General features: G+C 50.5%; 11 protein-coding genes across 11 annotated transcripts; 7 read left to right on the top strand and 4 right to left on the bottom strand.

The window, feature by feature from the left end:
* Positions 1 to 204: 204 nt before the first annotated feature.
* An04g04210 (uncharacterized protein) lies at positions 205 to 1,368 on the bottom strand (the record flags this gene model as incomplete). The annotated part of the gene is made up of 1 exon (XM_001401751.3): positions 205 to 1,368. The coding sequence occupies one exon, from the start codon at positions 1,366 to 1,368 to the stop codon at positions 205 to 207; it is 1,164 nt and encodes a 387-aa protein (XP_001401788.1).
* Positions 1,369 to 1,923: 555 nt separating this feature from the next.
* Positions 1,924 to 4,803, top strand: An04g04200 (hypothetical protein; the record flags this gene model as incomplete). The annotated part of the gene is made up of 10 exons (XM_059747466.1): positions 1,924 to 2,041; positions 2,125 to 2,218; positions 2,412 to 2,438; positions 2,532 to 2,612; positions 3,044 to 3,403; positions 3,454 to 3,545; positions 3,628 to 3,805; positions 3,891 to 4,022; positions 4,361 to 4,579; positions 4,674 to 4,803. The coding sequence occupies 10 exons, from the start codon at positions 1,924 to 1,926 to the stop codon at positions 4,801 to 4,803; spliced, it is 1,431 nt and encodes a 476-aa protein (XP_059600531.1).
* A 355-nt stretch (positions 4,804 to 5,158) lies between these two features.
* An04g04190 (hypothetical protein) lies at positions 5,159 to 6,288 on the bottom strand (the record flags this gene model as incomplete). The annotated part of the gene is made up of 5 exons (XM_059747465.1): positions 5,159 to 5,395; positions 5,528 to 5,587; positions 5,708 to 5,761; positions 5,852 to 5,974; positions 6,202 to 6,288. 5 exons carry the CDS (start codon positions 6,286 to 6,288, stop codon positions 5,159 to 5,161), a joined length of 561 nt encoding a protein of 186 aa, XP_059600530.1.
* Positions 6,289 to 6,796: 508 nt separating this feature from the next.
* An04g04180 (hypothetical protein) lies at positions 6,797 to 7,517 on the top strand (the record flags this gene model as incomplete). The annotated part of the gene is made up of 3 exons (XM_059747464.1): positions 6,797 to 6,808; positions 6,840 to 6,953; positions 7,020 to 7,517. The coding sequence occupies 3 exons, from the start codon at positions 6,797 to 6,799 to the stop codon at positions 7,515 to 7,517; spliced, it is 624 nt and encodes a 207-aa protein (XP_059600529.1).
* Positions 7,518 to 8,393: 876 nt separating this feature from the next.
* Positions 8,394 to 9,453, top strand: An04g04170 (uncharacterized protein; the record flags this gene model as incomplete). The annotated part of the gene is made up of 4 exons (XM_059747463.1): positions 8,394 to 8,529; positions 8,577 to 8,687; positions 8,755 to 9,080; positions 9,133 to 9,453. The coding sequence occupies 4 exons, from the start codon at positions 8,394 to 8,396 to the stop codon at positions 9,451 to 9,453; spliced, it is 894 nt and encodes a 297-aa protein (XP_059600528.1).
* A 379-nt stretch (positions 9,454 to 9,832) lies between these two features.
* Positions 9,833 to 11,533, bottom strand: An04g04160 (uncharacterized protein; the record flags this gene model as incomplete). Its single annotated transcript, XM_059747462.1, has 4 exons — positions 9,833 to 10,522; positions 10,656 to 11,189; positions 11,236 to 11,382; positions 11,429 to 11,533. 4 exons carry the CDS (start codon positions 11,531 to 11,533, stop codon positions 9,833 to 9,835), a joined length of 1,476 nt encoding a protein of 491 aa, XP_059600527.1.
* Positions 11,534 to 11,953: 420 nt separating this feature from the next.
* An04g04150 (uncharacterized protein) lies at positions 11,954 to 13,481 on the top strand (the record flags this gene model as incomplete). Its single annotated transcript, XM_059747461.1, has 5 exons — positions 11,954 to 12,136; positions 12,199 to 12,394; positions 12,471 to 12,950; positions 13,031 to 13,177; positions 13,270 to 13,481. 5 exons carry the CDS (start codon positions 11,954 to 11,956, stop codon positions 13,479 to 13,481), a joined length of 1,218 nt encoding a protein of 405 aa, XP_059600526.1.
* A 624-nt stretch (positions 13,482 to 14,105) lies between these two features.
* On the top strand, positions 14,106 to 14,563 carry An04g04140 (hypothetical protein; the record flags this gene model as incomplete). The annotated part of the gene is made up of 2 exons (XM_059747460.1): positions 14,106 to 14,252; positions 14,393 to 14,563. The coding sequence occupies 2 exons, from the start codon at positions 14,106 to 14,108 to the stop codon at positions 14,561 to 14,563; spliced, it is 318 nt and encodes a 105-aa protein (XP_059600525.1).
* Positions 14,564 to 14,661: 98 nt separating this feature from the next.
* On the bottom strand, positions 14,662 to 16,165 carry An04g04130 (uncharacterized protein; the record flags this gene model as incomplete). The annotated part of the gene is made up of 3 exons (XM_001401743.3): positions 14,662 to 14,847; positions 14,902 to 15,603; positions 15,674 to 16,165. 3 exons carry the CDS (start codon positions 16,163 to 16,165, stop codon positions 14,662 to 14,664), a joined length of 1,380 nt encoding a protein of 459 aa, XP_001401780.1.
* A 52-nt stretch (positions 16,166 to 16,217) lies between these two features.
* On the top strand, positions 16,218 to 16,498 carry An04g04120 (hypothetical protein; the record flags this gene model as incomplete). Its single annotated transcript, XM_059747459.1, has 2 exons — positions 16,218 to 16,300; positions 16,393 to 16,498. The coding sequence occupies 2 exons, from the start codon at positions 16,218 to 16,220 to the stop codon at positions 16,496 to 16,498; spliced, it is 189 nt and encodes a 62-aa protein (XP_059600524.1).
* A 644-nt stretch (positions 16,499 to 17,142) lies between these two features.
* An04g04110 (uncharacterized protein) lies at positions 17,143 to 19,798 on the top strand (the record flags this gene model as incomplete). The annotated part of the gene is made up of 5 exons (XM_059747458.1): positions 17,143 to 17,523; positions 17,664 to 17,894; positions 17,952 to 18,064; positions 18,229 to 18,375; positions 18,436 to 19,798. 5 exons carry the CDS (start codon positions 17,143 to 17,145, stop codon positions 19,796 to 19,798), a joined length of 2,235 nt encoding a protein of 744 aa, XP_059600523.1.
* Between the last annotated feature and the right edge of the window lie 36 nt (positions 19,799 to 19,834).

Genomic DNA, 19,834 nt, shown 5'->3' with positions numbered 1-19,834 from the left:
GTGAAACATCCATTTACGGAATACCGCATGTGTAAAAGCGTCCCATCCAGCTATCACGGTCGGGGCCTCGATGAGGCCCCGGCCCACAAACAATGGTCTACTTCCTGGATGCAAGGCCGGTGACCCTTTTCCGCATGGATGAATCCTCGATGTGCAGCAAATGATCCATTCCCTTTACCCAGTCCCGTACTCAGTGTGTGTAGTTTATTGAGGAGGCTTCTGGGCGATGATGCGATAACTGGTCGTCACAAGTCGCATGGTATCCATCTTAATGAAAGCCTCGCCATCGAGACACAAGCGGTTGATCAGGGTCTTAAAGTGGCGGGGCAACACGTGGGTCTTTACCAGGCCCAGAATGACCTGGCGCATGGAGCGGAAGTAAAAGTCAACCTTGTCGATGAGGGGCGCCTGCAGACCTCCAACACTGGCATTATCGGAGCGGACGACGGAGAAGCCGGCATCGGTAAGGGCTTTCTCGAGACTTTCGGGGGTGGGAGTGCCAACAGCACCGATCAGAGGCTTTACGCGACGCATGAGTTCGGCATGCTCGGGGTTGCTCGGATCATAGTCGGGCAGGCTAACCCAATCCAGGAGGGAGATCTTGGCGCCGGGTTTGACGACGCGGTAGATTTCGCGGAAGAGGGAGGGAAGGTCTTTGCACAGACTGAGCGCTTGGATCTGGTAGAAGGCGTCGAAGCTAGCATCCTCAAAGGGCAGGGGAAGACTGTTGAAATCCTGGACGACGAAGGAGTTGTTGGTGAAGCCGAGCTTCTCGTTGTAAGTCTTCGCCTGGCCAATCTGATTGGGATCGATGTTAAGTCCCGTGACCTTCGCGCCGGAGTATTGCGTCATGTGAGCGGCCACTCTTCCGCGACCGCAACCCAGGTCCAACACGTGATCACCGGCGCTTAGGCCGATATCCTGCGCAATCGATTCCTCGTACAACAACTGGTTCTCCAGCACGGTCGCCTTCTTGCTCATGAATGGGGGAATGTACATCTTCTCCACGTCGCCCAGCGCGCACAAGTGGTTGAGCACCCCATAGTACGCCTTAAGGCAGTCGCCAACCTTTGCCTGATAGTCCGGACCTAGCGTCTCAATCATCGCTTTCTCGTCAGACCAGTCGAGATTGTAGATGACGTAGGATGCCATGAAGTCATCGACCTGCTTGGGGGTGAGGTTGTTCAGATACCGGAAGGCCTTCCAGAAGGTCTTCCATCGCTTGGGAGACGCCGAATTGTGCAGATCAGGGCGAGTTTGGGGAAGCTCCTTGTTGGCGAGCTTCTGCTTCTCAACAGCGTCCAGAGAGCTGCTCTCGGAGCTCCGGCCGGACTGGCGCGACGCCAAGACGGTTGTTTGGGTATCCATTTCTTTTCAGCTATAAGATTAAGAGCACGATCGCGGCGTTGACAGCAACAAAAACAACGGCAACAGCAACAGCTGGAAGCAACGACAGCAGTGCGAGATTAGGAGGGAGGGAAGTGCTTAGGGGGTAAGGTTGATTGGTGACAGGGCAGTGGGTGAGAGACTAGAGACGGCGGTTATTTCGTTGTCCAGAAAGTGCCATGCCAGAGTCGCAATGCGATTTCTCCCTCTTTTTTCCTTTCGATAGGATGGAAAGGCGGGGCTGGGTTTAATTTATAAGCACTGCAACGGAGGGAATTTTTTTTTTTTTTTTCTGACTCCTCTTTCCTGTAACAGTGAGGTGCCTCTGCAACGGCGCTGGGCGGCGCCGTCGGGGGGATCTTAATAATATTGATTGATTTGCCGTATGACCTGCCATGGGAAGTTAGCGATGGCCACTGTGGATTAGCCATTGTCACCGGATCTGGAAAGCATCGGAAGAGTCGGAAGTGGCAGGTCCAGAGCAGCACGGGAAGGGACGGCAGCGACGAACCGGAGGATGGAGAATGGAGAGGAGTCATGGGCGATGCGCGTTGGTTCTGGCTCCGTTGTTTGGGATTTTGCCTTTGGAGAATAACGGCTACCACTACTTTGACTACGGCGGCAGGGTCATCTCCTCTCAGGAATCAGCCCCCCTGTTAGTTTGGCGGTAGACTATTCGCTGGGCGAGGGGGGAAGAGCTGTCGCTGCTACGCACGTTAACTCTTAGTAGACGACTAGATTATCGGCCCTGGAATGAGTCAAGGGTCTGCCGGCCACATCACGGACCTCTTCCCCCCTCTGATCACCAGAGCTACTTTGATGCCACTGGGATGTACTTCGGATAATTTGTCCACCATTGATTGACTGCAAGCGAGCCTGACAGTTAACTACCTGAGACTCCCGGGGTTTTACCAGCAGAATATTTGTATAACAGCCTGACTGGTAACAGTGGTTGTCTCCATCAACTGATGCGATGGTTCAGGGAGCTGCTAGTGTTAGAGCTAGTAGGGGATTAGTGTGTAGAGGAGCTGGGTAGCTGCCCACTTCTCAGGGTACTTACTGTGTACATTATTCCTTAGCACCCACCGCTACCATTGACTAGTGCCGTGATCCGTCCAGGGTGTTTTGCTGACGGTGTCCACCAGGGCTATCAGCTCTCTAGTCTATACACCGAGCCCGAGCCCGTTCGTCTATTTGTTCCTGGCGCGCCAAGCTGTCTCCATCGCGTAGTGGGATGCAAAGGCCCATCCACGGATGAGCTGATCAATGGGCACCGCCGTGCAAAATGAGCACGGCCTTGGCAATCAATGCTTACTTCTTCTCACAAGCAACACTCCCGAAGCCGGACCTTTTCGAATTATGATCTTAGAGGCCTTCATACACAGGCTTTTATGAACCAGACTAAAAGTCGCTGCTTGGTTTGGCATTACCGTCTACCTCTGCCCTATAGGGATGCTGCCACGGCTTGGCTTTGAAAGAAGGGGCGATTGTTTGAAATGAGGAGCCATTGGCGATCCAATCTGTTTGTTCCCTCCATACGGAGGACAATTGTAGGTATTACCCAAGAGTTTCTGGATTATCCCTCATGTTCAGGCCCTATGGTTCCCTAGTGGCCTTGCAAAATTTTTTCCAACGATCGCATCTTTTTTCGAACCAGACGGCTTCTGGCTGGATCAGGCAATTCACCGCGCCTCGGACTTTCCACCCGAGCATCCGCCCCACCCGCGCCTCGCTCTTCTGCCCGTATTTCCGTCAAACTCTTCAACTCGCTGGTCCGCTGGTCTTCCGTATCCGTATCTCCTGGCTCCGGCTCATCTCCGTTCGTTCCTTTGGTCTTCTGTGTCAGACATTGTCTTGCTGAGATAAGTCCCATTCTTCTTACTCTTCTAGCGACTTCTAGGGTTCCTCGGATCGGGGTTTGCGGCACTAGAAGGCAATTTCTCGTTCATGGCGTTGCTTATGGATCTGTTCTCACCGATCGCCTCTGTCGTCATCAGCTCGTGGAGACATGCTCGAAGTCACTGCGCGATGATCACAAGGTCATCCACCGTTTAATGCGGAGATGAGGGAGATTGGCATGTTCTCAGTGCCAGCCAGCCGTCCGGGGATTTTGGCCAGAGAGATCTCGTCGTATTTACCTCATGTAGCATGGATTGACGGTCGCATATACTTAGTCGTGGGATGCAAGTCCATCCTGCGGAGTCGACTAGATTGATGGATTGATTACTCTTACGCGTGTAGGCCAATCTGGAAATGACGTGGCTGGCCTGGCCTGGCCATTTACCACGCCCGTTATCCTTGCTCGTGCAGGTGCAGCCCAGTGGTCCGACCTTTTCTTTGTCTCTCGCGCGTCATGCCGTCATGGATCGTCGCACGCTTTGATACTACGTGGGACAACAGGAAGCGGCGGATGTCTCCCGTCTTATGTGGTATTCACACTGAACATCATGCGCTTTTTTTTTCTATTGTTTGTACCCTTTTTTTCCATCGCGCTATATTGACAGTACCCACTTCGCTCCACTCTTGCTCCGACTCTATCCTCATCGCGGCAGTCACACCAACAGCATTACTCGAGGGAGAGAGAGCATGCTTTCGCTTAGCCTCGCTCGTTCTCCCGGAAGCCCGAAGATAGACAAGTTACCACGATAATCAAATTCAAATCAAATAAAATAATATAAAATCCCAATAAAACAAATAAAATAAAAACCCTACCCTCACAAAAATAAACACACACGTGACCACACTGAATCGGGAACAACATCCGCATTCCTCCGTACCCTTCATAACCATAGCAGAGCCATCCAAAGCATCACCACCACGACAAAGAAACCACCAAATCCAGGTATATAGCATCAAAAGACGTTCAAATAAGCTTATAATTAAAGCCTAGCCCTCCCCGAACGCCTACAGCAAGCCATCCTCCAAACGGAGCGCACAGCGAGCAGGTTCCAGGCCCACTCTTGCCATTAGGCAGCCAGATATTTTCCCTCTACTATCCTACTACTGGGTACATCACAGCGGGAAGGCTTGAAAAAGCAAGCGCCAAGATAATTCTCGAACTTCAGATCAGCTGTTCGCCCGCGCCACCGGGTGGCGACTGCTTTGGGGGGAAATCATCTATCATTCGTTCGGTGGGCTGTGGACGGGAGGGTCGGTGGTGGACGTCGTGGTGGGATTGCCCTCGTGGGTACCGGTGTAGTACTTCATCTTATGGGATGATCTCGGTGTGCTGAGATGTACCTCCCTGTAGAAGGGAGTTGTGTAGTAGTCTCTGCTGGATTTGGTAGGGCAGTGTGGATTCAGGGTCCTTCCTACTACTCCGATGGGCTGGGTCCTAGTACTACTTTACTCACTCCGAGTCACCTTTGCTTTGTTCCGACGGTTGATCCTATTTGTGCGTGCATTGATCCTGCCTGATGATTAGTTAAGTAGTTATTCGTTTTCTTTGTCTTATCTAAGCTCTTGCTGCTTTGTCGGGTACTAGTAAGTAAATGCACGGCCATGTCAGGATGTCTGGCCACTCTGGAGAGGGATTTGTGGGTTTGTAAGCCTATGAGTAATGTATGAGTGTCCAATCGTAGACTAGGAAACCTTTTTGAAGCTTGATTTGGAGTGCTAGACCCAGTGATGTGCTTTCTTCCTGTACTGATGCCCTAGGAACATGTCGGATGTACCGGCAACGATAGCGGAGTTCGATGGATGACAGCTAACCTGTCATAGAAATGCAGATCATCCCGAAAATCACGTTAGTATGGGTCCTAGAGCTTGAAGTTTAGTCATAGTAAGTTGGCTTCTTAGCTGTGGGCTGTGCCAATAGAACAGCAGTTGGGTCTTCCAGTTGTAGCTCCCGCGGCAACATGAAACATGACTCGCGAAAATCAGTGTACAAGAAGAGTACAAAGAGATCAGGTGACCAAGGTTTTGGCATCCTGTGATGTCTGCAGATGTCGCATGCCTCCACTTTGTCTTTAAGTTTTACTAGTCGTCTCATATCTGCATCTCCTTGTTCCTTTCTGCAGGGTTTACCGAGTACTTGTTATGCAATCGCTTACAGTGTGCATGGTAGCCGAGAAACCATCTTTTTGATCTCAATAATTCGGCTAAGTCAAGTGCACGGTTTAGTCGTAGTTTGATGGCATACTGTGTACAGTGCCACTAATAGAGCATAGATTGCAGTCTCCAGAGTTGGCTGACAAATCGCCTTCAAAACATCTCGCACACAATTTATCAGATAAGACTTCGAGCTGAACACCAATAATCTGGCACTTGCTTGTTTAACTCATCCATCCGTTGGGCTTATACTGCTTTTTCTTCGTTATACCTGTGGGAAAAAGGAACGATGTGTTGGATAGAGGTCAACTTCACCGAGAACACACTAACACATAAGATATGTAGCCAAAGCTCCTATTAACTACAATGACACATCAACAATGAAATCATCTTCATATACAAGAGTTACTCATACTTTGTCAGCGATTCTGAGAGCCTTGGCTGATCCATATCTTTGGGAGAAGTATAGATCGCAGCCGATGATGGGAACGGTGATAAATTCGTCGGAAGAGCCTGATCTATCGGGGATATCCACAGACTTTTCATAGGCTAGATCGGAAGTATCCCACGAATACCAGGTAGCTTAGCAGGCCTATAAGAATGCCTCACCTTTCTCTCACTTCATCTTACAATCAAGGTCATTATATCAACAAATTTTAGTCAAGTCTTTCATTCATCTCTATGAGGTTCAATTTAACAAGCCTACGAATTCACCTGAGAACTTGTTGCTCAACTTTGTGAAAAGTAGCGATTTATTTCATGCACTGGAGCAATTTCACTCTCACGGGAACGCCTGGAACTGGTGCTCAAGTGTACATCAGTGCCAGATGAGCATCCAGTTGTGAATCTCATTACGGCCTTGCTATTATACACCTATGAAAGGGCCAGGCATATATAGAGCTCAGGATTGATCTTGGAAAATAACTTGCCAGCTAAGCAACCATGGCCTCCCGAAGCATGGCCGCTAACTCGGATTCTGTGATTCGCTCCATACTTGAGACTTCCACTTGTCAACCTCTATTAAAGGGGGAAAACCCCCAAATCACGGTATATCATTACGCACTCTGATGGAATTCACATCTACAAATCATTTACCGTAAACCCCGAAACAAGCCACTGTGGTGAAGGAGCGCACGACTCAATTTTGATCAAGAAAGAACAAGAAAGCACCTTCCTTCTCTTGTGCCAATCCAACCTACACCTTTCATCAAATCCTTATAGCCATGCTTATATTCTACTCATCACTTTTTCATTTTCTTATCATTCGCTTCACAGCATTACACTCGTTCATCGTCTGCTATATCCTTATACATCTATAACCACACCTTCCAACAGACGTCAACAATCCTCGTTTTACACCATGCCCCCTAGAGTAAGAAATATTATTTACTAATCTTCACCAGCTCATCACAAATTCTGGCTCATATTCTCATCAGAGATCCTACAAGAAGAGATATGAAGCAGATCAAACCGATCGTCCAAAACAGCGCATTGAGAATATGACCATGGCTGAAGCGGTATGTCACGCCAGCCTATATACATATTGAACTCTGCCACTAATGCTTGAATTGTACAATATCTAGGGACGTGAACTACAGCGGCTCACTAGAAACATCATGCTCGCTAAACGGAATATTAAGCGCTGGGAATCAGAGCATGAAGAGCTTATAGCCCGTTTCTACAATTCCGAGGGAAAGATAGTCGTGCCACCAGCAGTGGATGAAAAGACCAGTGTGACTAGTGTTCAAGGCGAGAGTACTGGTGAAGACTGCTCGCTGAAGGGAGCCACCAATGAGCATGGGCAAACTCCCCACGTTTCCGAGAATGACGAGGTGCTGGGAGAGGGCAATATGGATTTGGATGAGGACGCACAATGTGAGAAAAGTAGTGATATTCGCGGCGATGCTGATGGTCGCTTACAAGAGGTAGCCACGACTGCTACCGCCGGTTGCGACGATCAGCTTCTTCCCGATGCTGGGGACGTTGGTTTTTTGGAGGATTTGATGGATTCCACAGATGAACCGAAGGGTGAAGAGGATTGCTTGAAGACTGCCCTTGGGTCCCTGACTATCAATGTTTAGGTTGCTCGGTTGGGAGCGGTTTCTGTACTGGTTTGATTTTGAATGTTGTTGTTGGAATAAGTTTCAGCAGTCTATGCTAGAGAGAGCAGAGTGTTTATGTCGAACCTCAATGTTTTTTGCTGGTGTGATTGTTGACGTTTTTTTTTTTTTTTTTTTTTTTTTTTTGCAACCTCATAGTGACACCTGAGCGGTGGAATGCCAATCGTTTACCCATCTTACTAAGATCCTTCATGTGTAGAGTCTGGGATAGGTAGAGGCATTACTAGTAAGCCCAGAGTCACCATAGCAAATAGCTATCTGTGTCCGTAGTAGCGCTCCAAGCCGCACCTCAACAGTAGTGTCCATCACACCTCGCAGCAAAGGCCATACATGAGAAATGGAATCGCAAGAATAAATCCAAGACACGCACCCCACAAGAAATCGACTCCAGGACCAGCTCGAAGTCCGACCATACCACAACTCGCGGTCGGGCCGCAAGCTGCACAGTTCGGCACCGGTGGGGATAAGCGGATGGGAACTTGTTGAGTGGGAACCAATTCCTCAAGTTACTCCACTTTGAACAGTAGCTCAGGCAATGGAAATTAGGCGGGCCGCATACTCGCCTCGTCCAGTTTACGTAGTTCCATGCATATGACGGAGCGCAGAGTGCTACTTGCACATCGGAAGAAAAGTAAGTACAGTAAGTAATAAGGATAACCCCTCATCATGCGGGGTTGGAAGTATGGAGGAGCGATCGGGCGGACACTCTTCCCAATACATTTTTTTAGTGACTCTGTTCTTGGGTTTATCAAGAAACCTATAAATAGCCTCTGTTGGCTGAAAAGCCATTGAATTTAGTCTATTTATCTTATCTTTTCTGCATCCCACCTGGTCACCATGGCTACGAGAAGCGACTGCAATGTTCACGGCCTTGAGTTCCGTGAAGCAAAACCCTCGCAGGGGGATCCTGCTCGTCCTGTTGCTGATCTCTTTCGTCTCGATAATCGCACCATCATAAGTATATCTCCTGAAAGTTCGAATTACTGTTATTGATCTGCTAATAACGGAGTTCATATACAGTCACCGGCGCCACAGGCTTCCTAGGTACCACGCTCGCCATTGCCATTCTCGAAAGTGGCGGCGATATCGTCTGTCTTGATCTTGCATCCGCCCCGAATTCCCCAGATTGGAGTACATACTTCTATAACCCCTATCTAATTAAGGGATGAAAGTGCCTCTAACTAGAGCCTGATTACAGATAAAGTCGAAGCCGCCGCACAAAAGCATGCACGCCAACTAAGCTATTACCCCCTCGACGTAACGGACGAATCCGGCGTAGAAAAAACATTCACCCAATTCATCCCTACCCTACGATACCCGCTGAAGGGTGTTGTTGCCTGCGCAGGCCTATCCCGTAATGGCCCCGCGACCGAATTCCCCGTCTCGTCGTTCCGCCGTATGCTAGATATCAATGTCACGGGAACGTTTCTTGTCGCACAAGCAGCGGCTAGGGAAATGCTCAGGACAAATACTACCGGAAGCATGGTGTTTGTGGCTAGTATGAGCGGCTACGTGTCGAATAAGGTCGGGACACTATCTTCTGTGGTTGTGGAGGAGTGGACTGACATGTCACTAGGGTGTTGATACAGCCGGATACAACGCCTCCAAAGCGGCCGTTCATCAACTCACGCGCTCTTTGGCTGCCGAGTGGGGATCAAGGGTCGGCATGCCCCTGATCAGGGTCAATTCGCTCTCACCTGGGTATATTCGGACGGCCGCGACGGCAGAGGCGCTTCAGAAGCCAGGGATGGAGAGTCAGTGGGTGGGTGATAATATGCTGTTTCGGTTAAGCACGGCGGATGAATTTCGGGCACCGGTGCTTTTCATGCTTGGGGATGGGAGTAGTTTTATGACAGGGGCGGATCTGCGAGTTGATGGAGGGCATTGTGCTTGGTAGCGAAGTCTTATATGTGTCTGTTTTAGCATGGTATGCAATCCTGAGGCATAAGGTGTGCACCAATTTGGAACAAGATGAGTTGATAAATGTGAAACGAGAGTCTTGTTTGTTCTGATTCTCTATCTTTGGAGGAACAAAATGAGAACACAAGATGGGTGTTAAAGCACTAGTACGTGGTCACCTGATCATAGAGAATGGCACGATTCTGCGAAGCGGTTCTGAGCCATTCTTCTGACCGAAGTGAATACAGTCATTTGTCTCCTGACATTCATCTGACTGTTAAGTGACACTTTCTCCCTCCTTTCAATTGGACCACGAGTTGGGATGGAACCTGCTTCATCGTGGCCGGTCGGCCTTAACCCCAAAGCTCAACTTCCCATCAACTTCGCAACCTACGAAACCCCATTTGTCTCACTTGTCTCCCAAAAACCATGAGGAACATCACCCCGCCAAACGCCGGGAGCGTAATCAGCCCAGCAGAACCGAACAACCATCCCGGACCAACTCTGTCGTTCCACGGGGTGATGAAAACGGTCGAGAGCAATCCCAAGATAAGCCTCCAAACCCCCATCCCTGCTGACACCTCTGAAACATAGTTCGGGAAACAGTCACAGAGATACGTCATTGCAACCGGTAGAAGAGAAATGGCACCGAAAGTGAGGAGGAGGAACCCGAGTGCCAAAAGCACCCAGTGGTAATGGTACTCCAGACTAGCTCCGAATAGACCGAGGCCAACCGGAAGCATTATCACCGGGATCCAGAGACAGTGAAGTCGATACTCTGGGCGCCATTCTGTAGGTTCAATATCCTGCGTCTTGGACTTCCGGTGGGAGAGGTATAAAGGAAGTCTATCGCTGATGAAATGGCCGTATAGTTCCGCCAGTGCGGTGCCGATTGCTTGGGTGAGCGTGACTGTCGTGTTCAGGTTAACGGCCAAAGTGAATAAGAGGGAATATTGGGGCAATACATGAGGCCATCGAAATCTTTGACATTGCGTATCCACCATCGTCTCGAGGGGCTTCAAGGAAGTTGACACCGAGCACAATAGCCATTGTCGCAAAGCCAAAGTCTACCATGATAAAGAAACCAATTATTATTGAGACAGGAGAAAACGACACCAGGGTGATATCGGAAAGGCTGGTAGTCTTCTATATCTCAGCATAAAGTATGACTGCTGGTGATGCGGTAAGAATAAGACTCACCATGTTCTTCCAGCTTGCTCTAAGCTGTGGTGGAATCGCTCTTCCACGGACATACATGTTCCATTTTCTTTGCAAAAAAGATTGCCGCTTCTGTTCTCCCTCTGCATATATTGCCTCTTCGAGAAAGATAAGGATTACCAGAGCCAACACCCCATTCAATGGTACAGTATACCAGAAGGAAACAGTCCATGAAGCTCTCGCATCGATATATGCACCTAATGTTGGACCAATTGAAACCCCCATGAGGAAGGGAATATGAAGTATATGCAGACATTTACCTCGCTGATGCCGGAAGAACGCCCGCATGACGAACTCGGAGCCAAGGATCAAAGGTACCCCTGCGCACAGACCGGCAAAGAGGCGAGATATCAGGAATGGAATGTAGTCCGATGAACTAGTCATCATGGCAGACCATACCGCCGCGAAAAGGATGCCGATTGTCGACCAGAAAAGACAGAAGCAGGAGCCGTACCGGCGGCTAAGGGGGACGACTAGGATGGAGCCGACCATAATGCCAATAAGCCCGCATGAGACCTTTCACTTTCAGTAACATGCTGCTATATGCTAGTGTGCCACTTACGGAGAGAGAAATCTGAGTAGCCGTCTTGTGATACAGAGGCGCCTGAAGATATGATCCCTGCATGTTCGTCATACAAGTAGCTTGGCTTGAGAAGCAAGCGATTGCCCATATTGAAAGTATACGTGCCTTTCTCGAAGACTTCCAGTTCTGGTTTCGTCAGCTTCTGTCCGCTCAAACCCGACACAGAACATACCAATGGATCTTTAGGGTCGTCCGATGGCTGCGGGTCGAGTATGAGCCCATCAGGGGTGGTTTTGAGGCCATGAACAACCTCCTGGGTCTTCTCTTCATCGATCATTTTAGGGATTTTGGTGGATGAGAAATTGTATCCTGCTTCGACCGAGGTTCATGATGGCGGTGGTGTTAGTGAGCCCCTTACATCTGAGCATACAGAGACTTGACGTCTAACTTCGACTAGCACCATAATGTACAGCTAAATTTTCCGTCCCTTGATTGCAGCTCTCACCGCATTGAAGTTACTCCGTTGTTATCGGAATGATTGCAGGTCCCACCGCATAGAAGTTACTCCGTTGCTATCGGGAAAAGTAACAATGAACAAATGCAGGTCGTGCAGCCGGTCCGAGCTCCAATCCCCTCTCGAGTCGCACTTGCTGCAGTGATACCCAAGCAACCCTCATTCAGCATGAGATAAATATTCTCTTGCTTCGTAAACTTCTAAGTTTTTATCTATCATTGAAATCGACTCCGGATAGGCATAATGACCCTAACTGAGACGCCCTTTACCATCGACAACCTTCCGTACGGTGTGATCTCCACTGCGGAAACACCGACTCCGAGATGCGCAACAGTTTTGGAGGACGATGTCATAGACCTGAGTGCACTTGAGAAAGATGGATACTTCAAGTCTATTCCAGGATTGAAAGGGGACGTCTTTTCTATGGTATTTAATAAAGACACTCGCCCCTTTTCAACTTCCCAATAGATGAGGCCTAACTTCTGCAGCCAACCCTGAACAAGTTCGCCTCTCTCCCAAAAGAAACCCATGTACGGACCAGAGCAGCGCTTGTCGACCTTCTCTCAGACAATGATATCCGTAAAAAGTATGCCATTCCCCTCTCAACGGTACAGAACCACCTCCCAATGGAAACCAAGAACTTCAGCGACTTTTACTGTTCGTTCGAACACACCAGAAACGTACGTCTACCCCATTTTACCTCTCTGCATCTAGAAACTTAAATTATAGTGCTCCGAACTCTTCTCTATGAAGCCTCCAGCCTCATGGTTCGTCATCCCCTCCGTCTACAACGGCCGACAAAGCAGCCTCCGCATCTCTGGTACTCCCATCCGACGACCCTGGGGCGTGACGCTCGACTCCAACAAACCCAACGACCCACCAGCATTCAGACCCAGCGCGCGCTTTGATTTCGAGCTAGAAATGGGCGTCTACCTATCCCATCCACTCCCCCCAGGCGAGATCCTCAACATCAACAACGCAAAGGACCACATCTTCGGCCTAGTCATCCTGAATGACTGGTCTGCAAGGGATATCCAGACGTACGAGATGGCACCATTGGGCCCATTCCACAGCAAGGGCTCGGGAACAAGCATCTCACCATGGATTGTACCTATCGAGGCACTGGAGGGGTCACAATGTAATGCGAGGGTGCAGGACCCGGCGCCCTTGAAACACCTAGCATGGAAGGGCAAGGAAGATGAGGCAACCTTCGATATTGAGCTGAAAGCGAGAGTTATTCGTAAGCTCCTTCCTCACCGCTCCTTATCATGCCCTCCTCTTATCACAATATCATCACACGACATGCTGACAATTCCACAGGAGATGGAAAATCCTACACCGTCACCGAAACAAACCTGAAAGAGCTCTACTGGACTCCATACCAGCAGGTGACCCATCTCTGTAGCGCAGGCGAGGGTCTATCGACCGGAGATATCTTCGGTACGGGCACCATAACTAGTGATGTACGTGACACCTCCCATTCCTTTAAAAATATAACAAATAATACTATACGACAAGAATAACTAACTAACAATTGTAAAAGCGCCTCAACGCCCAAGGAGAAGAAATCGGAGTCGCATGCCTCCTGGAGCGAAAATTAGAAAGAAACATCCTCTCCGAAGCCAGCAAGGACGGTCTCGACTTCCTTGCAGACAGAGACGAAGTCATCATGGAAGGGTGGTGCGTTAACCGTCTCACGGGAGGTAAATTCGGGTTTGGAGAGTGTCGTAGTGTCATCCTTCCTGCTTTGAAGGAGGGGTCTTGGGAGTGAGTGAGTGATAGCGGCCTGGTTACGCAATGCGCCAGCCTCAATGGATAGAAGGATGCTATTCATCTTCTAATCAAGCAACTAGTATCTTTCCGGTATGAGATACATGAACTGATCAGACTGTCTACAAACTCAGGAATAGCTGAGTATATCAGAATAAATGAAATCATTACTTCGTACATTTCCCAGTATTCTTTAGTCTAATCATTGATGAGTGGTTAGACCGTAAGGTGAAAAAGTCTCCGAGATAGTTACAATTTCCTCCGACTGGCATTTGCATTTACTTCCCCCCTCCCCTGGCTACCCCCTTGCTGACTAGGCTGACAATAATCCTCGGTGAAAGACCACCAGCAAGAAACGGGAGTACATATTGGCATTGTGTATCAAGATAATAGAATTGGGAGAATTTACAAAGATGAGGATAGATATAAATAGATACCACTGTATAGTAATGCCCAGCACCCTTTTCTCTGTTCAACTCCATCACACGGTTATTAGTATGAGGTGGGGAAGTCGAGTTAATAGAAAAGGCTCGAGTGTCATACGAACTTACTCATGGAAAAGTATTGATCGTGTATGGTATGATTGATATGGGAAGTGCTACGCATAGTCTATGCGGGATATATTATGGCGGCAGAAACTGGCAAGATGAGAGGGATTAAATGGGGAGCAATCGGAGGGAGGGGAACTGGGAGGAAGGAAGAGGGGGAGAAGCGCGGGGGCGGCCACATGCATCATCAACAAACATCGCGTGTTCTTTTCAACTACAACCATGTCAAAACTACACATAATATGAGGGAAAACACTCGCTTTGAATTCATTCTAGGCTGGAATTTTATTCTTATGGTCATCAAGCGTTATCATCAACTTTCATCCATCTAAAGATCGATATCCAACTGGCGCTACGAATTCAGGGCATCTCACTCGAGGTGGCAGAGACGGTGTGCAACCGCATCACTCACGCTTGGGCTTCTGATCATGGATCAACCATAACGATGAGTCAAAAACCCCGCGCCCGTACGAGTCCTCTGCTCGACACGACAAGTCATCGTCTCTGGTCGGAACAAGCCATACTCAGATGCTGACGATGTTCAGGCACTGTCGCGGTTGCGTCGATGTACCAAGTTCATCCCAGTGCGTTTCCCACTAGGATACCATCCGTCACCTCCGTGGTGTCTGGCCTCTAGTTCTCGAGGCTGACCTTGACCTTCTTCTCCGGCGGGGGAATGACCTCATCCTCAGCCGCACCGGTGAGCGTGGGGAGCTCGTTGACGGCTTCCTTGATGATGTCCAAGGCCTTCTGGACCTCATCATCAGTGATCACCAAGGGTGGCGCCAGACGAATGATGTTTTCGTGAGTTGGCTTAGCCTGAAGAAGAAGTTAGCATTTGATCGAGAATCCAAGGCGACTGTATTGACTTACCAACAAACCCTTCGTTTTGAGCAGCATACAGAGGTCCCATGCAGAGTGGCCGTTGGTCTTGGACTCATCAATGACAATAGCATTGAGCAGGCCCTTGCCGCGCACGGTCTGGATGATGGGGCTCTTGATGGCCTGCAGACCATCGCGGAAGACGTGACCGAGCTTCTCAGCGCGCTCGACCATGTTCTCCTCTTGGACGACCTCCAGGGCTCTGATAGCGACCGCGCAGGCCAGCGGGTTACCTCCATAGGTCGAACCATGAGTGCCCGGCTCGATAGTAAGCATCACATCCTTGCGGCCCAGCACGCAGGACACGGGGTACATGCCACCGGAGATGGCCTTGCCCAGCAGCACCATGTCAGGCTTGATGCCGCTCCACTCGTGGCAGAGCAACTTGCCAGTGCGGGCAATACCGGTCTGAATCTCATCGCAGATCAGCAGGACGTTGTGCTTGTCGCACAGGGCTCTGGCCTCCTGCAGGTAATCCTCGTCGGGGACAACAATGCCTGCCTCGCCCTGAATGGGCTCCACCAAGAAGGCGGCGAGGTTGGGACCCGCCTTCTCGAAGGCCTCCCGCAAGGCGGCCTTATCGTTGTAGGCGATAGGCTTCTCCGTTCCGGGAATGGTGCAGCCGATACCGGGCAGGTAAGGGCCATAGTTCTCGCGCGACTCGGGGTCAGAAGATAAGGAAATAGCAGCGAACTAGACAAGGGACACGCCGGTCAGTCTGGGATCAAATTCCAATTACACGATCTCATTTTCAGATACTTACTGTGCGTCCGTGGAAGTTGTTCTCCGCACTCAGGACCACCGCCTGGTTCTCGGGAATCCCCTTCACCTTATAACCCCACTTGCGGGCGATCTTGATGCCGGTCTCGACCGCCTCCGCACCGGTGTTCATGGGCAGGACCATGTCGAAGCCAAAGTACTTGGTCACGAACTCAGCAAACCGGGGGAAAACATCGTTGTAGAAGGCACGGGAACTGAGAGTCAAACGCGAGGCCTGATCGACGAGCGCCGCCACCAGCTTGGGGTGGCAGTGACCCTGGTTGACGGCGGAGTACGCGGACAGGAAATCGAGGTATTGACGACCCTCGGGGTCCCAGACGGTGGTGCCCTGGGCACGAGCAAAGACGATGGGGAGTGGGTGGTAGTTGTGAGCGGCGAAGTCCTTCTCGGCCTGGATGGCCTCTTGGGTGGTGGAGGCATGGTAGGAACTGACGCCATTGTGGCCGTTAGTTCCATTGGTACCGTTGGACGCCATGGTGGTGAAAGAAGATTCAAAGGGCAGTTTAAGGGGAGTAGTGTTTCAGAGGATGAGGGGATATAAGAGGCTAGTATGGGGAACGAGGAAGAGAGATATGAGAGCAGGAGGAGAGGAAGAGGAAGGATTGAGGGGGTATCTGTGAAGTATAAGATAAGAAAGAAAGAAAGAACAAACGAAGCACAGAGAAGGGGGGGAAAGACACGGTATAAGAAGGGTTGAGGCAGGGGAGAAGAGAGTGCAGCAGTGACAGGAAGGCTTTTACCGATTTGGCTGGCAAACACACGAATTGTGGTAGACAGGAAATTTGCGAGGCCGAAGCTACACCGTTAAGCGCAGGTGGACGCGGAGAAGACTCCTAAGTGCAGGTGGAAGCGATCATGATGTCTTTCTGACTAAGGCGGGCGGCTCCGCTCCACTTCCTGGTGGCCTGCGTTTTCTGGCCGCCTTCCTTGAATCTTCTGGCAGCCACTCATCATCCCGACAATTACTCTTTTACCTCTTCGAAAGACCCACGGAGCGGATCTCGACGCTTGCTATCGGTCCGACCCAGTCCAGAGAACACGAGATTGGCTGGCTGGCTGGTTGGCTGAACTTGAGAAGGGACCAAGTGGTATCTTTCTTTCTTCCCTTTCCGATTCCCCCGTAAACAAACTAAACCAAACCAACAAAGATGGCAGTTTATCGTGACCTGTAAACTTGGCAGTTCACCGTGACTATTACTTACTACTAAGAAGGAGTCATTACTTGGTTTAGTTAATCACTAACTAGTGACTAGTTAGTTATTTAGTGACTAGTGACTAGTGACTAGTGACTGCACTGAACTAGTGCTGCACACCGTGGTACCTCCCAAAAAATCCACCCAACCACTCACCATCACATCGTCATCCCTTAATCCGGTCCAGAGGCTCCATAACTTAATCATCCCAGAAAATCTGGGGTGTGTGCCTGACTAGTAAATAATTCCTCCGACCATCATGTCTGGGGTTCGTCGTCGGCGGAGAGCCTCTTCAACAACCTCCTTCTCCTCCCCCTCCTCCTTATCGGACAGTGACTACATCGCCGATGCTGATGCCACCGATCCCGACGCCTCTCTTCTGTATGATTCCTTCTCCCGCTCCGGTCACCTGAGGCCATCCTCTTGGTCTTCCTCCTTCTTTTCCTCCTCTTCCTCCTCCTCCTCCACTTTCCTGTCCACCCCGCCATCCTCTCTTCGCATCTTTCTCTTCCTCATCGCCTTCCGTCTGGTCAACGCTTTGACCGTCCGAACCTTTTTCCAACCCGATGAGTTCTTCCAATCTCTCGAGCCTGCTTGGCGGGCCGCATTTGGAGACGACCATGCGCCTTGGATCACTTGGGTGAGTTTTCCCTTCCATTGGAGCATCTCGCTCTGCACCTCCCTGCGTCTTCCAAGAATGTTGGTGTCATCACTACATCTCTGCAACCAATCTGCTGGGGTTTTCCAAGACTAATAATCAATGACGATGTCGTTGGACAGGAATGGCGCCACCAGCTGAGATCCTCTCTTCACCCCCTACTCTTTACCGCTGTTTACGCCACCACCGATCTGCTCACTCGCCTGCTCCGCCTTTCCCCTGCTTGGCAAGCAGAATGCCTGGTTGCTGCCCCCAAGGTTGCTCAAGCCGTTATCGCCGCCGTCGGTGACCTATTTACCTGGCGATTGGCTTGTCGCGTGTACGATCCCATGTCTCACGAGGCCTGGGCTGCAGTATGTCTCAGCTCTCCAGCCAGCATGCGTCGTATCAGGGCTAATCACTAGATGTAGCTGGCCTTGACCATCATCAGTCCCTGGCAATGGTTCTGCTCCACAAGGACCTTGTCGAACTGTCTGGAGACCTCCCTTACCATTGTTGCTCTTTATATGTGGCCATGGGTATGGTCGTCGGATCCCTCAACCACCACTCAAACGAGAGGGTCGCCCTCACGTAGTCTCAAGTCCCAGACCAACGAGGACCAGTCTGACACTGCTGTTCTGAGCAGGTATGACCATATGTTTTCACCCAATTTTGTAAGATATGCACTGACTCTATCTCTTGGGATAGGTTTCGACAATGCCTTGTGCTAGCAGCTGTGGCATGTATACTGCGGCCCACCAACCTCCTGATATGGATGGTGCTAGCTAGCCTGCTGTTATACCGGAGCACTCCCCTGCGACGGGCGACACTTGTCCGCGAAGCTTTACTCTGCGGGTGAGCTTAGCGGTTCCCTCCATTATCTCAAATGCGCAACTACTTCTAACACTCCTACAGTTCGGCTGTCCTGGCCGTGTCGACTACAGCAGATCGGTTCTTCTACGGATTCTGGACTTTTCCACCCCTGCGGTTTTTGTACTTCAACCTTGCCCAATCGCTGGCCGTCTTCTATGGGAAGAATGACTGGCACTACTATCTGTCCCAGGGCCTTCCTCTCCTCTTGACTACAGCCCTGCCCTTCGCCGCAGCGGGGTTGTACCATTCACTGACTCGTCCGCGATCGGGAGGGCTCAGCGAGTTGCAAACTTCGATTCAGGTTCAGCTTGCTTCCGTATGCCTCACCATGATCTTTGGGCTGTCGCTGATATCGCACAAGGAGGTGCGGTTCATTTATCCATTGCTGCCCTCGCTGCATGTCCTTACTGCTCCTGTTCTGGTGAAATTTTTCCGTCCCGCGGTCACCGGGGGAAGTCAGAGACACACCCCCAGGCGGCTCACCTTGGTTTTCTTGCTACTGGCGAACGCTGTCATTGCGCTCTATACGACAGTCATCCATGCATCCGGCCCAGCGGCCGTATTATCCTACCTTCGGGACCAGCGACAGATTCATGGCTCCAACGATATGACCGATACTTCTCAGCCCGGGATTACAGCCGGGTTCCTCATGCCTTGCCATAGCACTCCGTGGCGCTCACATTTGGTCTACCCCACCATCAGCGCCTGGGCACTGTCCTGCGAGCCTCCCGTCGGCCTCGACGCGTCCGAGAAAGCAACGTACTTGGACGAGGCGGACCAGTTCTACGCCGATCCTGAGCAATTCCTGCGCACGAACATGATCGGCGGCCTGCGCAGATTCCCTCGAAGACCATCCTATGACAAGTATAATCGGAAATCTTCGCAGTTGCCCACAGAGTACCAGTCCAAAACGCCGCACGAATGGCCCGATTACCTTGTCTTCTTCGCCCAATTAGAACCCACACTCCGGAGTCTCCTCCGCTTCTCCGCGTATAAGGAATGCCACCGCACCTGGAACACCGCCTGGCATGACGACTGGCGCCGTCGAGGCGACATAGTCGTCTGGTGCGTCGATCCCTCCGAACAAGCCGCCCGGGACAGCCTGTATATCCAACGCCAACGCGAGAGCCGGGATCTCCACTTTGATCGCATCGTCCAAACTTTCACCAAGCCTACACACAAGCAACGTTTAACGCGTTTGTGGAAATCTATATTTTCAAGCAAGTCCCAATCGGGATCTTGGTCGTGGGCATGGCCATGGCAACGCCGCAAACGCACAACCATTTTCGGGTTTGAATTGCCGGCCTGGCCGTTCTCAAGATCATCCAGAAAATCATCATCTTGGACATTTCCCGCCTGGGAAGAATTGAACCGGCGGATGAACGATCGGGCAAACTGGGCTTAGTAGCTTAATGTGTGCATATATATTCGTGAAGATAAT

Source organism: Aspergillus niger (genome assembly GCF_000002855.4).
Source record: "Aspergillus niger supercontig An04".
In the NCBI taxonomy this organism is placed as follows: Eukaryota; Fungi; Ascomycota; class Eurotiomycetes; order Eurotiales; family Aspergillaceae; genus Aspergillus; species Aspergillus niger.
Note: the sequence above shows the minus strand (reverse complement) of the source record. Positions and strands in the feature narration are given on the sequence as shown.